Source organism: Idiotropiscis lumnitzeri, chromosome 21 (assembly GCF_059441095.1).
Source record: "Idiotropiscis lumnitzeri isolate Australia: NSW breed Sydney's pygmy pipehorse chromosome 21, RoL_Ilum_1.0, whole genome shotgun sequence".
NCBI classification, from domain to species: domain Eukaryota; kingdom Metazoa; phylum Chordata; class Actinopteri; order Syngnathiformes; family Syngnathidae; genus Idiotropiscis; species Idiotropiscis lumnitzeri.
Window position 1 is genome coordinate 3,170,206 of NC_142411.1, and position 18,324 is coordinate 3,188,529.

The 18,324-nt window shown below is 43.2% G+C and overlaps 3 protein-coding genes across 3 annotated transcripts; 1 reads left to right on the forward strand and 2 right to left on the reverse strand.

Annotated features, from left to right (window-relative positions):
* The first annotated feature begins 700 nt into the window (after nucleotides 1-700).
* On the forward strand, nucleotides 701-2,753 carry mixl1 (Mix paired-like homeobox). The gene is made up of 4 exons (XM_088285760.1): nucleotides 701-934; nucleotides 1,336-1,556; nucleotides 1,936-2,050; nucleotides 2,119-2,753. The coding sequence occupies exons 1-4, from the start codon at nucleotides 847-849 to the stop codon at nucleotides 2,619-2,621; spliced, it is 927 nt and encodes a 308-aa protein (XP_088141886.1). The 5' UTR covers nucleotides 701-846; the 3' UTR covers nucleotides 2,622-2,753.
* Nucleotides 2,754-2,880: 127 nt separating this feature from the next.
* Nucleotides 2,881-7,963, reverse strand: lin9 (lin-9 DREAM MuvB core complex component). Its single transcript, XM_088285759.1, has 15 exons — nucleotides 7,842-7,963; nucleotides 7,205-7,237; nucleotides 6,434-6,525; nucleotides 6,240-6,344; nucleotides 6,003-6,133; nucleotides 5,779-5,904; nucleotides 5,504-5,661; nucleotides 5,263-5,396; nucleotides 5,003-5,131; nucleotides 4,815-4,916; nucleotides 4,479-4,559; nucleotides 4,281-4,406; nucleotides 3,956-4,141; nucleotides 3,766-3,863; nucleotides 2,881-3,502 (listed from the first exon to the last, which is right to left on the reverse strand). Exons 1-15 carry the CDS (start codon nucleotides 7,870-7,872, stop codon nucleotides 3,397-3,399), a joined length of 1,638 nt encoding a protein of 545 aa, XP_088141885.1. The 5' UTR covers nucleotides 7,873-7,963; the 3' UTR covers nucleotides 2,881-3,396.
* Nucleotides 7,964-8,817: 854 nt separating this feature from the next.
* Nucleotides 8,818-17,961, reverse strand: parp1 (poly (ADP-ribose) polymerase 1). The gene is made up of 23 exons (XM_088285905.1): nucleotides 17,683-17,961; nucleotides 16,545-16,710; nucleotides 16,345-16,460; nucleotides 15,968-16,182; nucleotides 15,203-15,293; nucleotides 15,004-15,120; nucleotides 14,753-14,929; nucleotides 13,959-14,121; nucleotides 13,741-13,881; nucleotides 13,414-13,668; nucleotides 13,192-13,257; nucleotides 12,962-13,094; nucleotides 12,508-12,703; nucleotides 12,304-12,432; nucleotides 12,123-12,206; nucleotides 11,443-11,565; nucleotides 11,219-11,347; nucleotides 11,021-11,119; nucleotides 10,410-10,562; nucleotides 10,203-10,330; nucleotides 10,052-10,113; nucleotides 9,280-9,394; nucleotides 8,818-9,188 (listed from the first exon to the last, which is right to left on the reverse strand). Exons 1-23 carry the CDS (start codon nucleotides 17,803-17,805, stop codon nucleotides 9,107-9,109), a joined length of 3,063 nt encoding a protein of 1,020 aa, XP_088142031.1. The 5' UTR covers nucleotides 17,806-17,961; the 3' UTR covers nucleotides 8,818-9,106.
* Nucleotides 17,962-18,324: the final 363 nt, after the last annotated feature.

An 18,324-nucleotide genomic window follows, 5' to 3' on the forward strand; every position in this document is an offset into this window, starting at 1 on the left:
TGACCCTGATTCTATAAAAAAAATCCATCTATTTTGTATTTTCACATAGTTGACTTATAAATAAATATGACTGATGCAGCAACATTTTAATTGTATTGCTGCAAAACATTTTTGTAACATTACTATTTTATTGTTATATAATAACATTCTCGTAAAATTACTTTTTCGCCTTATTACTGTAAATTTGTGATTTTATTGGCACATACGTATTGCAAATATCACAATTGTCTTTTGTATACCAACTTATTGTAAAACATTTTTTATTGAGGAGCAATGACATTTGATTATAGTAAAATTGCAATACTGATGCATAAGGACTTGTAAAATTTATTGATGACGTAATGATTTACGTCGTTGTCAAATGACTCTTGTAAAATTTCATTTTGAATGGCATTACTTCCGTTTGTTTTTATTGCAACATTTGGACCTCATTCTTGCAATTGTACGACTTTATTTTCGTAGGTGTTCTCACTAACGCAAACTGTGTGAAGCTCAAGGAAAGTGGTAGTTTCCGACGGTCTTTGAAGGTGACAGCTCCATTAATGCCTCGGCCCATGCCAAAGCGGATAAATGTTTTCTCTGGCGATGTGTATTGAACGCGCTCATGCCATTAAAAGATTTTTTTTTAAAAGAGGAGACTCGCGGCGGCCCTCCGGAGCTTCACACCTCCGGAGGGCCGCAGACGTCTGAAGTTGGCGCTTAGCGGGGGCCGCCGAGCGTCGATGGTCCGCCTCGTTCACACTTTGGCGCGTCACACCTTTGATCCGCCGGGACATTTAACGCCGAGCGAGCTTCTTCCGAGCTCACTTTTAGTTGTTTTTTTTGGAGGGGGGACCTCACGAAGCGATGTCGGCCATCCATGGAAATATGTCCGTCGGGGACCTCAACCACTTGCAGATGTACCACGAAGGAAGCCTCCAGATGGGCAACCCAGGTGAGGCGTCGCTCTCGTCTGCCTGAAAAGCTCCACGGAGCTCATTCAGTTGTTGGAGATGGATTTTTAATTGTATTTTTTTAATACTGTGCCTTGACTTCTTTCTTATATAAAATATTTGGTACTATCATTTTTTTTTATTTGCGATTAGCTGGTAACCAGTTCAGGGGTAGGGATAGGCACATCATTGCCACGAAGTTGAAGCAACAGATGACATCAAACTCACAGGCACCGTTGGCCCAGGCACACAGACCACAAGGAGCAGCACAGAGTGCATTAAACATTAAACAAAAAAAAAGCATTCTAATAAGCATACACAATTCATTCCATTCCATTTGATTTCATTGGCGAGTGATATTCTCCCACAACACACTCACGTCAACCTTAAACGATGCTTTCAGATTTTCGGGGTGCTGACGTAACAAACTACTTGGCCGCCGCCGCCTCAGTGCCACGAGTGGACAAATGTGTGGCCATACTGACCCATCGGAGGAAGAGGACCAACTTCACCCAGCAGCAGATCGAGGTACTGGAGAAAGTGTACTCTGATACCAAGTATCCGGATATCTACCTGAGGGAGCGGCTTGAGGCTCTTACCGGTCTGCCTGAGTCCAGAATACAGGTGTGTTCAAATGAGACACCAGTTGTCGTTTTTTCATCCTAAAATGCCTAATATACTGCAAGGTGATCATGACGCAATGTTGTACAAGATCCACTTGGGCTTAAAAAATAAATGAATTCATAAACACCACATTTAATTGACATACTTTATTGGCAGCAATAAAAAAAACAAAGACTATTCTAAGCCTAATAAACCATTTGGTCAATCGTGATTAGAATGAAACATTTTCCTCTGGAATATTTATTGTATTTATTTATGACTTGATTACTGACTTAAGCGGTTCGTGGACGACGGCATGTTTCCGACTTTGTCTGGAACGGAACAGAGAGCCCCTGTATGCAAAACACTTAACGTTTCTCCCCCACCCCCTCTCAACCAGGTGTGGTTCCAGAACAGGAGAGCAAAATCCCGTCGCCAGGTGGGCTCTTCCATGAAAGCCTCCAATCCGCTGCCGTCCTTTAGCCAGATCCCCAACAGCATGAACCAAGACAAAAGTAAGAACTGGTGATGCTGATGGTTATTATTTAAGAGTATTCATCACGTTTGGTCTTTTTTCTTTCAGGTTATGACACCGGCCACAGTACAGAGGCTCACAGGACTGCTTTTGGACAACAAGATGCCTACAGAATCCCGGTCGAGGACCCCCAAAGGACCAAAACCATCGGCGACGGCCATTTGCCGTCGTCTTGCCTCTACGAGAAAGATGCGAGGCGAGCGAAGGCCGAGCAGTTGAATCGTCGCGAGGCCGGCAACATCCTGATCTACCCGTCCAAACCCGGCATGAGCGGCAATCCCAAAGTTCTGGTGGAATACGACAACTTCCCGCCCAACAAGACCATCGGACCCGAGATGAAGGTGGTGATACCGCCCATCCCCGCGCAGAACAACTTCAGCAGGTCGTCGCCCAAAGACGCCGGCGGCCCGTTGCAGTACTCGCACGTGAGGGCGGCGGGGAAGACCTTCGACGGATTCTCCCCGGTCCACGGCGCAGAAGCGCCGGATTTGTCCGATTCTGACTCAGACTGGGAAAGTGAGGCCATGGTTGGATTTGGTGGTTTTATGTAAGAGGTGGTGACCCCCCCCCACCCCCTCATTAAAACAAATTAAAAAAATCACGAGTTAATAATGAAAAAGAAATGGCTTGACGTTCAATAACCAAGCAAAACAAAATTTGTAAACCCGGCAATGTTTGCATAAACTCTCTCCTATTTATTGTAAATTTGTAATAAAATTGTTTGTTTAATCTCGAATGTTCTTCTAGCTGAAAAGCAACTTTGTAATCTTGGCAATATTATATTTAATATAAAAACGACAAACAAGTATATACAAGGCATTTTCATATATTGTACAGTTGCAGTGACAGTGTGACAAATGCAAAAACGCAACGATGAGGTGGGGTTTTTTTTTCGCCCCCTTAGGGGTAAAAGGAGTTTTTAAACTCCCCGTTGAACAATTCTACTTTTATAAAAATACCAGTCTCTTTTTGAGTGCACAGAAAAAAATTACAAAAAGCCAACAGTAGGAATAATTTCATAGATATTGTACAATTATCTACAATTTTATAAAACATTCTTAAGCCTGCGCTCGGAAAAAAACCTATACGGGCCAAACACGGTTTCTGAAATAAATAAATACATACCAATTCTAAGAATCGAATTTTGGCACAAGGAGCCGATGAACAACGTGGAGATTTTTTTTTTTCCATTAGAGTTCATAAACCTTTCCCAAGACTAAAAGTGGAGGATGATAAAAAGGAAGATTTCAGGCATCGTCCTTCCACGGAGCTACTAGCGCGTGCGCAAGGAGTTTGTGCGCGCACCTGGCCGTGGAGAGCGGACGCTCACACCGTGTTGGTGTTGTTGGCCGAAAACGCGTGCAGGTTGCCCAGCTGACTCAGGCCGCTCTGGATGTGCGCCACGTGGATCTCGACGTTGTTCTGGAAGCAACTGCAAGCGAAACAACGCACAAGGTTGGCGACATACAAAGGGGTGGGGGGCAACTCTGGTCCTCGAGGGCCGCTATCATGCCTGTTTTTAGACCCCTCTCTTCTCCAAGACACCCGATGCAAAAGATCAGCTCATCATCAAGCTCTGAGAAGCCTGATGACAATCCTGATCATTTCAATTTGGTGTGTTGGAAGAGGGAGACATCTAAAACAGGTTGGATTGTGGCTCTCGAGGACCGGATTTGGGCATCCCTGATCTACTACCTGAGGTTGGAGGGATCTATGGATGCTTTGATGTCGTTGAGGGACTCCGTTAGAGATTTGAACTCGAATGAATTCAAGTCTCCGCCATCTGCCAGACACTAAAAAAAACAAAAAATTTCCATTTAAAAATTTATTCTGCCTAACAACAAGTGACTCAGCAAAACGTGCGCGTGCGGAGACGGACTCCGACCTTAATCTGCAGCAGCAGAGCCGTTAGGCGGGAGACGAGGTGCGTGAGGCTGCCGTTGGTCACGCTCTGCTGGCCGTCCTTGGAGGAGTCGCCGCTCAGCTGCACGATCTGTTGGGCCTCGTCCTCGCAGTGCCGCCGCAGGTCCGTCGAGTGGTCGGCGGGAAGCGTTCCCTGGTCTGGAGAGAGCTGGATGCCGGGTCGGGGGGAGGGGTCAGACATTAAAACAACTCAAGGTCATCACACACTTACAGAGTCTCGTGAATGCCAACCAGAGTTGAAACGAGAAGCTCAAGGGCACTCTAGAGCATTTCGGCGATCAATTTACCTCGCAAGAGAACTGCTGCACTTTGTGCAGGACTTTGTTGAGGTCTTTGTTGAGCTGCTCCAGGTCAAGCACGGTGGACGCGTAGCGCTTCTGGAAGTCCAGGTCAATGGGCAAGGCGTACGATTTCTGAAACGCAAAGGCAAGCCTCGTCTCAACTCATTTTGAATCATTATCTGATGAGATCGGCAGCGTTTGTACCATCTTCTCCGCTTCGGTGTTCATTTCTTTCAAGTGCTTGATGTGTTCTTTCTTGATCATCAGGATCTTGGACAACCGTGTCTGGTAACAGAGTGAGAAAAAAGCCAGATGATCGAACCATGCAGTGAGTCACATTTGCGCTTTACGTTCTTAGTTTTGTTTTTGTCATGTGATACTTTTAGATGTCACAAAAGCCAAAAATATTTGAGTCAAAAGTGGCAGTTTTGCTTGACAGACACTTTTTTGGGGGAGAAAAAAATTCTTATGATTTTTATTTAAATAAATAATTAATCAAATAAATAAATAATTATTTGCTACATAAAAACATGCATTTACCACTTGGACCAGGAACTTGACAGGAAACCCTCCCAGGGTGTCTCCCTCCGCACCGGACAGATTGGCCCTCCATGGCGACTGGGTGATCTGAGGGTCGTGGTCCTGGGGGAGGCGCAGCGGACATGATTTGTCATTTTTTTCAAGGTACAGTTGCGAGTTGTGCATTTCATCACTACGATGTGCGGTACCATGAGGATGGGCGTGGTCGCGGACGGGTAGGGCCCTCGAGGTGGGGTCATGAGGTTCTGCATGTAGCGCGTCGTCCGGTGCTTCTGGGCGAAGGCTGATATGGGCATCGTCTCGTTGGGCTCGTTGCTCTGCAAGGCGGATCCCCCACAAAAAAAAAATTAAAAATAGACAAAGCGTAAAGTGTCGTCATACATTGCAGAGGAGCTCTACAGTGGCAAATTTGGCGTGGGAACTGTCGGAATGAGCACGCGTGACGTACCAGAACTTCATAGTCTGGCACGTTGTGTGTTCCAAGGCCACTGCGGTCAAAGGTGACGCGGTACGTGGCCGCGCTCGTGTCCACCGCGTCGATCTGGCCCGTGAACAAGCCGTCGTGGAGGCCGCGCAGTCGGGCTGTTGACATACACATGGGAGGAGATTATTCCCCCCCAAAAACATTAATTAATTAATTAAATGCAACAAACAGAAGAATGACGGTACGTGCGGGGGGGAAATGTTACCTGTGACTTTGGTTCCTATGATGAGAGGAAGCGGGATTTCATCAGGAAGGTCTTTGCAGTTGGACACGTCCGACAATTTTCTGTGCTGCAGCAGGCGCATCTTCTGTCTCTTCTGCCTCAGCGCCGTCCGCTCCTCTGCAAAGAACGCCGACGAGCATCTGGACAAAAAGTCAAATTGACACACTTCAATACTTAAGTCCAAACAGAAGGTTGACATATTTCAGCAAGTTCTGATGCTTGAAGACGTGACAATGTGCGGGCGCTGGCTGAGGTACCGTCTGGGTTTCCCCATCAGTCTCCGGATGGTGCCCCATTCCACTCGCGTCAACTTCCTGGTTTTCAAGGTGGGAAAAGACTCCTTCAGACACAGACAAAACTCATTGTCGCCCTCAAAAAGAGGCCTGCAAGATAAATTCAGAAAGGGGGGGGGGGGGGCGATGCTATGAAATCAATTTTGAATAGCATTGCGGATTAGAATGAAAATAATGATAATAATAACCTGTCGATATTGGAATAGAACCACTCGTAGATGCACCACTTGTGAGCTTTGGGCAGCTTGAGGAGGTTTCGTAATCGCAACCCGATTTTCTGTGATGACTTCTTATCAGGCGTCACCACACTGGAAAACTTCTGCATAGAAACACAAAAAAAAAAAAAAAAAAAAAAACAGCAATGACTGACCATTCCGTTTCACGTTCATATGAAGAATATTAGGCATGTTTGTTATTTTCCAAACCTGTGGTGTGGTGTTGACCCTCTGACTCCTTCGCGGTGATCTGGACGGGGGACGATGCGGCACGTGATCATCCTCGTAGCGACTCCTCTTCGAGCCCCGGGTGGGCTGTGAGGACAAACGGAGGGGATGTTTACGACGATGACTGTGGCATATTTTGCGCCGTCTCGCATAGAATAGAAACCCAAACGTCTTGCCGTTTCCATGGTGAGGGTGGACTGGCGTCCCCTGGTGTTGTGAGCTCTTGGGAAGGCGTTCTTTTCATTCAGAGTGTTGGACAAACTTCCTTCTGTGAGGAGGGTGAGCAAGTGAAAAATCTGAATCAGACATTTGGAATGAATACCTATGTGATTCTGGTCAGGAATAAAAGTGTATTGTTTAGTATTAGTGTTTGATAGTGTTTTCACCAAGTGACAATTGATTGATAGAATATGCGGTTCTAAAAACTATTCTATAGCTGGAGCTGGTATGCAATATTTAATTGATTAAATCAACAACTAAAATCTATCAAAACTATCAATTAATCGTTCAGAGACTGTTTTTAAGGTAAAAGTGTCCAAATGCTTTGAATCTCGATCTGTCGTCAGTAAATATTCCGCTGTTGCTGTCGTCCTCCACGAAACCAAAATAATTCTATTATGATTGAAAACATTCACAAACATCTCCTTTTTACTTTGGAAATAGATGACCAACATGACTAATCAGTGAAGGCATTTTCTGAACGATCGATTTAATATAATGTCCCAAAATTTAAAACATGTTTTTTTTGCATTTGAATCATCAGTTAATTAAAAAATGACAGAAATGATTACAATCACAGCCCAAAAACTACGTCGGGCCTATTTTGTCATTCAAATCATCTAAAAGCCAATGAGAAAGTATTCTGTCGTTTCATGATAAATAAGAAACAAAGTTTGTTCGAATGTTTTACTCCCCATATTTTTCCAAAAACAAAAGAATCCACATACCTTTTAGACTGACAAGGGCTTCTGCCGAGGAGCCTAGAAAAGAGATGAGGAGAATTACTCTAACTGTACCGCAATTGTCTTGAAACAAAGCAACCTTGACAGCAAATTGCTGCTCTTTAAGCAGCAACTCAGCCAGTGAGGCCTACGCCGATGGTCGAGCTGTCAAGCACGCGTAACGTTACGGCGACAGCTGAGTGGACAACCGAGACTTGCCTTCAGCCGACTCAAATTGCTGGCTGATACAGAGACGTGGTTAGATGACCACATCAAAATTAACGACAAAAAGACACAAATAAAGGAAACTTAATACAGCGCTAGTAGCGCTGCAAGCTAACCTTGTTAAGCGTGAATGTTTTATTCCACTACCGGGAGGCTTCTTTTGTTATTGGCGGGTGCTAGCTAGCGGCTAGGCTAACGTTATTTGTTTATACAACAAACTTGACAAACTCCCGTGTTAGCTTGCGTTAGCCTCTCATGCTAACCAGCGTTAGCCTGACCGACTCCAGACCGGTGTTGTCTCGAACTTTGCGGGAAAATCATAAACATGGAAAAAATAGACTAGGAAATTAAAGAGGCGGTCACGTGGGGGGGTCGTAACAGATCGAAAGTGGGTGGAAATTGGCGTTGTTTTACTTACTCTCGTCCAACAGCTGGTCCATCTCCGCCATCTTGGATGAGCCGCGCCGCTTTTTCAAAGAGCTTGTCAAAATGCATTCTGGGTCGAGAGCCACTGCGACGCTGCTCCGAGACGAGGCCCGCTTCACCACTTTTTTTTCAAGCAACTAATATGTCCTTATTTGCTCTTCAAATAATATTAAGTTGCATTCACATGCACTAATTTAAGCATATTTAGAAAATGTAAATAAAAAAAAACGTGAGCATCAAGGCACTGTAAAAGACAGTGCAGGGTTTTTATATATTTTTTTTCAAATCAAAAAAATAATTTGTGACCATAAATTCGTGTACGTATTGCATTTTTACATTCTAAGACGGACCGGTCCCCAAAATTTTTTTTTATTTAATTTTTTTTAAGGAGACATTTGCACTATGACCTCAGAGAGCTCACAGGTTCGATTCCAGCTCCGGCCTTCCTATGTGAAGTTTGCATGTTGATGCCTGTGTGGCCTTTTATTAAGCGTAGAAAGTGTTTAGAACTGTGGGAACCATCTGGGGGTCGTAATGGCTTAATAGAGGCATAAAAAAATCAAAAATGGATATATTATATTCCGAGCACGTATTTAGCACATATGAAAGACTTGTCCGCAACCAAGTGTGATGTTACACAATGGTCAAATCAATCACCTGACCGGAATCCGATAGAGGATGAATTTCAATGACATATGGACACACAAAAGACATTGCAGTTTCGGAAAAGCATTTTATTTATTTTGCTAGAGAAGATGCATGAAGAAAAAAAAGACAATGCAAATATATACATGTCGAAGGGGATTCCTTCCGTACAGTATTTTCAAAAGAGACCAGACCAGTAGATGTCAGTAAGAAATCGCTCCAAAATCAGAAGAGGGCAACCGGTCGTCCTTTAAATGTTGACTATTATATGTGATGCGCATTTGTGGCGACAATGTTTTTCGTTATTTTCATGAGGGTGTTTGATGTGTTTCTTTTTTTTTTTTTTTTTCAATTTGCGTGGTGGGCCGGCTCAAATGCTCTCACCAGTTTCCCGCTCCTTCCCCAAACCTGGCATCCTTGTTGTTGTCTTTCCAAGCAGAAAAAAAACAAACTACCCACATTTAACCAGAAACATGGCTTTCCGCGCACCTAACGGGATACAAACTGAGACTGTTAGCTAGTAAAGCTGCCGAAAAAGTAGCGTAAAGTGACTAAAGAGTATCGGAATCAATGTGAGGCTCCCGGACGCGATGGCGCTGTCGTTTGCGTAGCTCACCACAAAGACGTTTGGTAGTTGAACTTGATCTTCAGGAGATATTTGAGGTTTATTTGGGCGACGTCGTACACGATGTATCTGTCGCCACGGTTAAGGAAAAGCGAGGACCAGTGTAATAATAATGACAAGACGAAAGGGACGGCTTGTGCGCCGTGGGCTGGAAGGATACTCGTTGTACAGGAGACTCGTGTCGTCGATGTTGGTGTTGGCTCCTTTTCCCAGAGGCACTTCGACGCCGTCTAAGGTGGTGGTGGCGCTCGATTCGGGAGCGGTTCGACCCAAGCCTGCAAGGAATGACCAAACAAACAAATACATATATTTTGACTTTATTAGAGATGAGAAAGACTATGTGATCTATCCGTTTTATCTTTAGCCATTTTCTTTTATCTCGCTATTTATTATTTGATTCTTGGAGAAACGCTTCAATTTAATTCTCAGAAGATTAATATTTTTCTAGAAATATTATAATTATATTTTGATTATATTAGTTTTTTTCTTGTAACATTAAGATAAAGTAAAAAAAAATCATAAAACTTTTATATAAAAAAATATTTAAAAAATTATATTTTCTTGTGAACTAAACTTGACTTCTAAAAATCATAATTTTTTTTAAATTACTCAATTCTTGGAAAATTCCAACCTTTTTACTCTCAAATCATAAAAAGGCATTTTTTGTGATTTAGAACACCAAAGTAAAATTTAAAAAAAAAATCTAGTTATTTTCATAACATGTTCTTACGCCTCTCCTAACAATGGAAACATTTCTTAGAATTCATCCTTTTTTTTTCTTGTATCATTACAACAATCCAAGTTGTAAAAGTCTCAGAATTACAATTAAATCTTTTTCTCACTTTTCCGAACACGACCACTTTGTTCACGAAAAGATGACAAAAAAAAAAAAAAAAAAAAGCAAGACAGGTACTATTTTGCGAGCGCCGCACCTTTTACGCTGTGTTTGCCCTTTGGTAGTTTGGTGATGTGCGAAGCCTTCTTCAGTTCATGCCTGGAATGAAGAAAAGAAATATGAACACAATCAATATCAGACTTTTTTTTAAATTTTCTTTTACGGCAGATGTCCAAGGAGTCACTCACATGTTGCCGAGGGCGACTTCCGCTAGCAGCAGAAGGCCAACGGGGTCCGACTGCGAGGTGTGACAGTAGTTGGCGCTCTTGGACACCATGTCGGCAAAGTACACGCCTTTGCCGAACATGTAACCGGTCTAAAAAGCACAGCCTGATTTGAAACGATGCTTCTCAAGGAGATGTGCGCTGATTGGTGGAAAAAAAAAAAAAACTCACCACTGGGGCCTCCGGAGGGGCGATGCGAAGACCCTGAGACAGGATGCCGGCGTAGTTGGTGGTCCGCGAGCCGTGCCACAGCAGCTGACGATTGTGCAGCTCCTCGAAGGGCTGGAAGCGCTGGCGTTCTCCTTCGCGGTTGATTTTGAAAATCTAAAACCAAAGTCATTTCACTCAGGTACAATTACAAAATTTGTTCTTGAAAAATGTGGACACTTAACCTTGATTTTTTTTTTTTTTTTAAAAGACAAAATTTTGTAATTTATAGTTTTTGTAGATATTGCGAGCGGAGCCTGAAACGCTGACTGAAAAAAATATGAATTTCAAATCTATAGCATAATGTGCAATGGCACTGAATAAAGTGAATTATTATTATTATTACTTTTTTAAAAATGTGTCACTGAGAATGAATCAGGTTTTTTGGGCGGGAACTTTATGCGAGAAAATTTCGGCCATCTAAATTGAATGAGCTAAATGTCTTGAATTTGTTACGTTGAACACGCCTTCACACAACTCGGATTTTCCTTGTACAGTTAAGACAACGATGACGTTTGTGACCATGTAGCGTTACATTGACATGCAATCAGCATTTCCGCCCGAGGACGACTTACCTCTTGTACTTCCAGTGTATACGTGTTGTGCGTGGCTGCGTGCGTGTTCTTCACATATTGCATAATGATTTCAGCCTCCTGCGTGGCCTTGTCCACAACCTGAGAAACATACCAGAAAACAAACATTTTGATGAGTAAAATCCCTTTAAAAAACAAAAAAAAACAAAAGGAGTGATCAAGTGGGGGAAGCATCCTAACCTCAATTTTGGTCTTAAGTTTCTCATAGTTGATATCGATGGGGTCGCTCTCGTTGTCCTGCGCTCCTCCCCTCAGTAGACTGTAAGCCACTTCAATGTCCAACAAGTTGTCCAGCATTTGAACTTTGGCCTAGATGGTGACGTGTGCACAATTTTTTATACATTTTTGTCACTTCCTGTGCTGGTTTTGTGTAAGCGGAGAACTTGGAGGTCACACGTGCGTACCTGAATGTAGTCCAGGTTGCTGAGCAGCGGCGGTTTCTTCATGCCAAAGTCGTGCGGTATCAGCGTGTAGAAGCGATTAGACAGATCCAAAATGTGCGACTCGGGCACACGGTCGGACACCGCCTACATCAAGGAAGTCATTTTTGCAACGTGTGTTTTAATGGGGAAAATAACACTCGATTGTAGGTTATAACAAACAGTAATAACCTTTATTACTTTACCTACACTGTCATAAAATGAGAAAGGTTGTCCCCTTTTTTTAAGATTAAGTAATATTTGATTTTTTCATATTTTACTCTCCAAAAAAAAAATCACATTTCAACTTTTTTTTCCCTCCTAATGTAATTGAAGTAAAACAGTGATGTTTTTCTTGTAAAAATATGACAATGCAAATACAATTACAATTAAAAATTCAATTAATTACTTTTTTTTAGATACAAGTATGATTTAATTTTAGTGGAATGACATGTTGCAATTTAAGACTGTGACTTTTACTGGTAATGCTGTGATACTAAATTAGCAATTTATGCCCTTACAGATTTTTTTGCTTTGTAAAAATACAAATGTAGTCTCACAAAATTGAAATTTATTGATCTCAATTTTTTAGGAATGCTGGGGAACAAAACAAAATGTGCTGGAACAAAGCTTTTTTTGTCCTTTCCTTTCTAACGTCAACTGACCTGCTGCACTTCCGTGAGGAGAGCGTAAGCGCTCTGAATTTGCCTCTTGCTCAGTTTTCCCAGCGGCATCTTCTGCAGGTCAATCTAGAAACAAGAGAAGGAAACATTGACTTGCAAAAGTGCGTCAACCGCCGCATCGCTTTGAGCATACCCCGAAAAAGTTAAAAGTGGAAAACTTTACCTCAAACTCCACCATGGCCTTCTTCATGCTTTCCACGTCAAAGATCTGTTTGATCAGATCCTGGATGGGTTTGGCCAGCTTGGACTTGGTTCCCGCGGTGGCCGTCAGCCTCTTTACGGCTTCTTCGTCCTGCCATTCCCAATACTGTCAATACCAACAGGGAAACGCACGAGTGCGTGTGCGTGTGTGTGTGTTGGGCCCAACCTGTCCGTAGTCGATCTCCAGCGGGTAGAACTTGTTGGGGTACTTTGTGAAGTTGGAGGCGCCCCACTCGTTGCCCGTCTTTTCCTTGTACACCGACAGGAAGTTGTTGAGCGCAGAGTTCTTGTCGCCGATTTTATCCAGCTTGTTGCCCCCGATGGTGGTGCCCACTCGACCCCACGAACGGAACACCCAGTACCTGCGCCGAAGAAAAATCGGCATGGAAAACATGCAGTAAAAATGTCATGAAATCAAATGTCAAGAACTGAACAGATTTGCGCATCTTGATTCAATCATGGCGACGCCTTCTGTTGTGCGTCGCTTTGGCCACCGGGCGGCAGTATAACACAGCCGTGCAGACAAACCAAGAAGCTTTACTCAAAGTGACTCAGTAATCTGCAGAAACATTGAATTCGCGTATTGTCATATTATCTGTGTTGAATGTTTGTTCGGAAACCTTTTCTGTACGTCGTCCTCCAGCAGCTGCAGTTTGTAGTAGGAATTGGTTCCCCGCATGATGTCCACCAGGCCCAGTGTGGCGCTGTACATTTTACCGTTTTGCTCCAAAACGTGAGCGCTGTTCTCCAGACCTGGTGAAGGGAAATAAATAAATAAATATTCATCAAGTTCCGAGAAGAGGAAGCTTGGGGGGGGGGGGGGGTCGTAGGATATTTTAAGTGAGTCTACCTGAGTCTGGATCGACAGCGGCACCTCCTTTGACCGTCAGTTTCATCTTCTTGGCTTTGCTCTTTCCTGTCGCCAAATAGCGAGGTAAACAGCGATGGTAAAGAAAAATAAAAAGTTACACTGAAGTCACAAAGTAGCAAGGCAGGACTGGACATATTTTTATACGATGTAACCCGTCTCACATAAATCCAATTCAATTACAATTCAAATTTTTTTTTTTACCTTCTTCCTCCTTCACTCTGCCGGTGCTCTTAGAAGCAGCCATCGCCCCCGACTTGGAAGGAGCTGGGGGAGCCGGCGCCGACGGGGGAGCCTCCACTTTGACCTCAGCCCCCCACGGGGAGATGGCGTGCAGGGAGACGAGCTCCTGGAGCGCTTTGCCCGACGACTTGACGTCGGTGAGGAAATCCTCGGCGAGCACGCGCACGCCCGCCTGTTTGGCCTCCTCCATTTTCTTGCCCATCTTCTCCACCTCCTCTGCCGAGTGTTACATCACACATTCAGTCAACGAAATGGACTTGAAGAGAATACGCGGCGAGGGTTTCTCACTCTTGGTGCTGATGCAGAGCGAGGCCTTGTTGGCCGTGCCACTGATCTTCCCGCCCAGCTCCTCCACGGCCGCCTTGATGTCGTCTTTGTTCTTGGCCAGTTTGCCAATCGTCAACACTTTGAAGCCGGTGAGAGGTTTGTCTGTCGCACATAATCGCCATCACGCACTGTTAAGACCATTCAAGTTCCTGAAGCGGATGTCGGGTCTCGCCACTCACCAGGGGGCCCGCCCTCCGGTAGTGGCTTTGCGAGGGCGCCGGAGGCGCTGGCAAGAGGCTCGGCTTTGACCGCGGGCTGGCTCGGAGCGGGAGCCTCCTTCGGGTAAACTCTGTCCTGACGCTTAAATTTGAACTTCTTCAGGAAAGGAACCTCATGAAATTCCTAAAATAAGAAGACATGGTAACATGGTTGTTACAGCAACGGCAATAGCATCACAAGCTAACACCAAAGCAATCATTCTTTTAACAACTTTTTTTTTTTTGTAAATCATTTTTTGTTTTGGGGTATTACATATTTATGAATGTAAGATTTTTTTTTTTAAGTGTAGACTTGACTTGAAAACCAAAACGTCTGGTGACTTTTGCAATTTTCTTTTGGGAATTCATTTATGTATTATTATTATTTATGTAAAATTATACTGAAAAAAGTCAATTCTAATTATTTAAATTTTTTGGGGACAAAAAATAAAACTCACAACAGATGATTTGATTTTTCTTATCATTCACAAACTTTTTTGTGGCGTTTGCAATAATTTTATTTTAGTAAAATCCAGCCAATTGAAAAATAACAAAAAAGCTATTTTGTTCTTTTTTTTACTTAAAAATATATCTTAAATATATTATTTATATTATTATTTTTAAATATATTGGAAATATATTTTTTGTGTTCGTGGATTTGAGTCAATTTATATTTGAGTTATTTGGATAATCATTGCAGCCCTACTTGAATCATCGTAAGTCACGCTTTCTGTAAACTCGCCACGCACGCATGCACTGGTTTTTAGAGGCCATACCTTGGGGGTGACCCAGTCTTTCCGTTCAGGTTTAGTGGTTTTGTACACACACTTTGTCCAGGCCGAGATGTTCCCAGTGCAGTAATAAGCGTCGCCCTTGAACACCAACTGGCCAGAGCACTCCTTGCACGGTTCGAGTGCACCGAAGGCCATGCCGTCACCCAAGTTGTCCACCACCTGTCAATCACAGTCGGGATTCAACCAAAAGCTTCACTATATATATATTTTTTTGGAAGGTCTTTCGCACTCACGTTGGACTCCCCCGAAGGAACCTCCTGGGCGTTAGCGATGAGCAGCTCCTTCATGTCGTTGACGGAACAATACTTCCTCAGCTTGTCTTTAATGCCCCATATCAGCTGGCTTTGCTCCTGTCAGTGCACGCAAACATACTCAAAAAAAAAAAATTTTTTTAAATGACCGTCACGCGCATAAAAAGGAAGTCAAAGTTACCTTCAATTGCACTTCCAATTTTTTCGTCTCCTCCTCGTCCTCCTTCTTCTGTTTCTTTGAGACTCCGTCCACCTCTTCGTTTTTGCGCTTTCTGGGAGGGAGGGGAGCAAAGATTTTTTTCGCCTCCCCAACTTTTATCCCAATACGTTGTATAAAATTCTGAATTGGTTCTGATTCCAAAGGGAACATCAATGTAATAAGAATGTGATTAAAAACAACTAATTATGTTCTGCTAACATTTGACATATGTGTCTCAAAATAGTTAACGGGATTTTCAAAGTCAAAATGATGGCAACTTAATATTCCATTTTTATTTCTTAATGTAAAAAGTACAATTTATGATCAGCAATACTACAAATGTTTCTTTTCTCTCTGGTACTTTTGTCTAATGTAAAAGAACATTTTTAAAATATTTTTGTTTGAATATTTTATTATATTACTAAATATTTCCCAGTTTTTTTTACTCATTTCTTTTACATTTTTGTGCACTTAATTTTGAACATTACAGATTTTTTAAAAATACTTTAGAATTTGTGTGTGTAGTTATTGATATTTAAAGTATTTTCCCATCTCATATCATAATTTTAAAATGTCCATTTTACAATTTTTCTTTTTAGCTTATATTGTGATTTTCTTTTTTAGGTATTATTTTTCCCCCAAATATTTTTTTAATTAATTGTCTGCTTAATCAGTTAACAAAATTTTATAACGGAATAAGTATCCGAAATCCATATTGATTGTAATAATGCACGTCATGGGTCTCACCCTTCCGCTTTGACTGGCGGCAGCCTCTTCTTGAGCTCCTCTTTGTCTTCGGCCTTCAGCGTGTTGAAACCCTTCAGCTGGGCGCCACTGTACTCTGGCTTGAAGTCCAGTTCCTCCCTGCAGCTCACAAAGCAGGACGTGTGGTACCAGCGGTCGATCAGGCCCAGCTGAGGCTTCTCCGGGTCCACCGTCTTCTTCGACACGCGGATCTGATCCTGCGGGTTGAGCCAGGAAATTGAATGTGCTGCCAAATAGGGAAATTAGTTGGCGGGCACTCAAGGGTCTCCCTCTCTCTCTCTTTTTTTAAATAGCTGGAATTGAAAGAGTTAATAGCGGGCGAAATACGACAACGCATGACATTTGACGTGAGAACAAACCTTTTCTATTTTCATCTCGCAGCCTTTGCAAGTGCTGCGATTGGATTTGGCGTACTCCACCGCAAAGCCATTGAGCGTCTTCTCCCCTTGCGCACCGCCTTTCTTACCGCCTTTTCCTGCGGGGGACAAATAAAAAAAAAAGACAATTAAGCGACCACTCCGACGTGTGGAATTTCTGAGGCCATGGAATGTGGACTGACCTCCTCCGGTAGCTCCGCCACTTTCGATGGCCTTTTTGACTTTCTCTTGGTCTTCCCAACGAAGGGCGGAGAAACCGTCGATGTCGGCCGGGGACTGGGCCGCCGCTCGCAGCCAGAAGCAGGAGAAGTGATGCCAGTGTGGGACCTTGCCATCGAACATTGGGGACTGACACATGGAAAAGAAGCAAAGACAAGCCAGAAATATCATAACCATTTGTTATGTAATAATAGATACTTCACATCGTAATAGCAACAGTGTACTTTTATAAAGAATTGTATGTTGTGTTCTAAATTATCCATCCAACATTTGAGCCGCTTCTGCTCACGAGGGTCGCGGGTGTGCTGAAGCCTAACCAGCTATCTTCGGGCAGTAGGCAGGGTACACCCTAAACTGGTTGCCAGCCAATCGTTTTTGAGATGTGGGAGGAAACTGGAGTACCCGGAGAAAAACCACGCAGGCACTAGGGGACATGCAAACTTGGGAGGCAGGAGCCGGAATCGAACCTTACACCGCTGAACTGTGAGGTAGACGTGCTAACCAGTCATCCACCTAAAACAACTTCTTCCAAAATATCGGTTTCGACCTCGTTGACCAGTGATAATTGGTAACGATTGTGAAAAAGAAAATACGTGTCGGCCTATGTTTACTTAAAAGATCACTGAAACTGCTGCAAAACGTCTGGCAATTTGGGAACTCTGCTTTGAAAATAGCTCCTAGTGGATGAGTCAAAAAATTGCAAAGTCATCACGAAGTGCAAATCGACTAGATTCTCGATATCTGACGCAGTATCGATACAACAAATCTGCAAATAAATTCCGCTGACTTTTCATGCAAATTTGCACTGGATCAACTTCATATCGGAATTTGCATGAAAACGTGGACATCCTTTCCCACTAGTGAAAATAAAAGTGACTTAACATGAAACATCATTCACAGTGAACGAGGACGTGAGGAAGCTAACAACGGCTTCAGTCTGCATAATGGACACTTTTCCACAAAAGAAAAACCATGAGCAGTTGAAGGTGGGGAACTTTATTCAAAGATAACGCCGTGTGTGGTCATTTTGTTTTAACTTGACATTATCCATTGAGCTCGAGTGTCTTTGCTCAAAGAGAAGCCGAGGACAACGACGCTAACCTGCACCATGATGGCCATTCGGAGCGAGTCTTTAGCGATGTTTTCCTTGCACTTCTTACACGACGCGCGACCGCTCTTGGCATACTCGGCCTTGTACAGCTTGTCCTCTTGACTGTCCGCCATGTTCGCTTTGCGTCGTTTGGGAAAAGGCGACAAAAGAAGAGCAAAATAAAAAGACAAAAAGTTTCTTCTTCGCCCACAGACAACAATCACAATGAGAGCGGCAAATCCCGCGTGCTAGCCTGCGCAGAGAGAGTGCAACACAAACAGGAGGTCTCATTCGCACTCGCTTTTCGCACACCGCGGCGAAACGCTGACCTAGTTGTGTATTTGCACTTGAAAACTGTATATGTTGTCAAATAATTCCTCGAGTGATTCGCTGGTTTTATTATAAGTTACTCAACTTTAACATTTCAACAAATTGAATCTTAAATTCGCTTAAAGGATTTATCTGTTGTGAATAGACGATCAGACCCCGCTGCAGACAGCAGTAATCGAGTTGAGAGTCGTCGTCCAAAACCTGCAGGAGCTTCGTGCGCGATTAGCTTTCACTTGTCTGGGAAGCATCATAAACATAAACTTCTGGTGCGCTTGCGCGTTTGTTAAACTACATAAGGAAAATAAATTAATTGTATCGACTTT

Coding starts and splice junctions, on each gene's coding strand:
- mixl1 (XM_088285760.1), top strand. CDS start 847: ATGTCGGCCATCCATGGAAATATGTCCGTCGGGGACCTCAACCACTTG. Junction 935..1,335: donor CCTCCAGATGGGCAACCCAG/GTGAGGCGTCGC, acceptor CGATGCTTTCAG/ATTTTCGGGGTGCTGACGTA. Junction 1,557..1,935: donor TGCCTGAGTCCAGAATACAG/GTGTGTTCAAAT, acceptor CCTCTCAACCAG/GTGTGGTTCCAGAACAGGAG.
- lin9 (XM_088285759.1), bottom strand. CDS start 7,872: ATGGCGGAGATGGACCAGCTGTTGGACGAGA. Junction 5,905..6,002: donor TTCTATTCCAATATCGACAG/GTTATTATTATC, acceptor TTTATCTTGCAG/GCCTCTTTTTGAGGGCGACA. Junction 5,132..5,262: donor TGCCAGACTATGAAGTTCTG/GTACGTCACGCG, acceptor TCCGCCTTGCAG/AGCAACGAGCCCAACGAGAC.
- parp1 (XM_088285905.1), bottom strand. CDS start 17,805: ATGGCGGACAGTCAAGAGGACAAGCTGTACAAGGCCGAGTATGCCAAG. Junction 13,669..13,740: donor GCTCTGCATCAGCACCAAGA/GTGAGAAACCCT, acceptor AACACTCGGCAG/AGGAGGTGGAGAAGATGGGC. Junction 11,348..11,442: donor GCAACCTGGACTACATTCAG/GTACGCACGTGT, acceptor GTCACCATCTAG/GCCAAAGTTCAAATGCTGGA.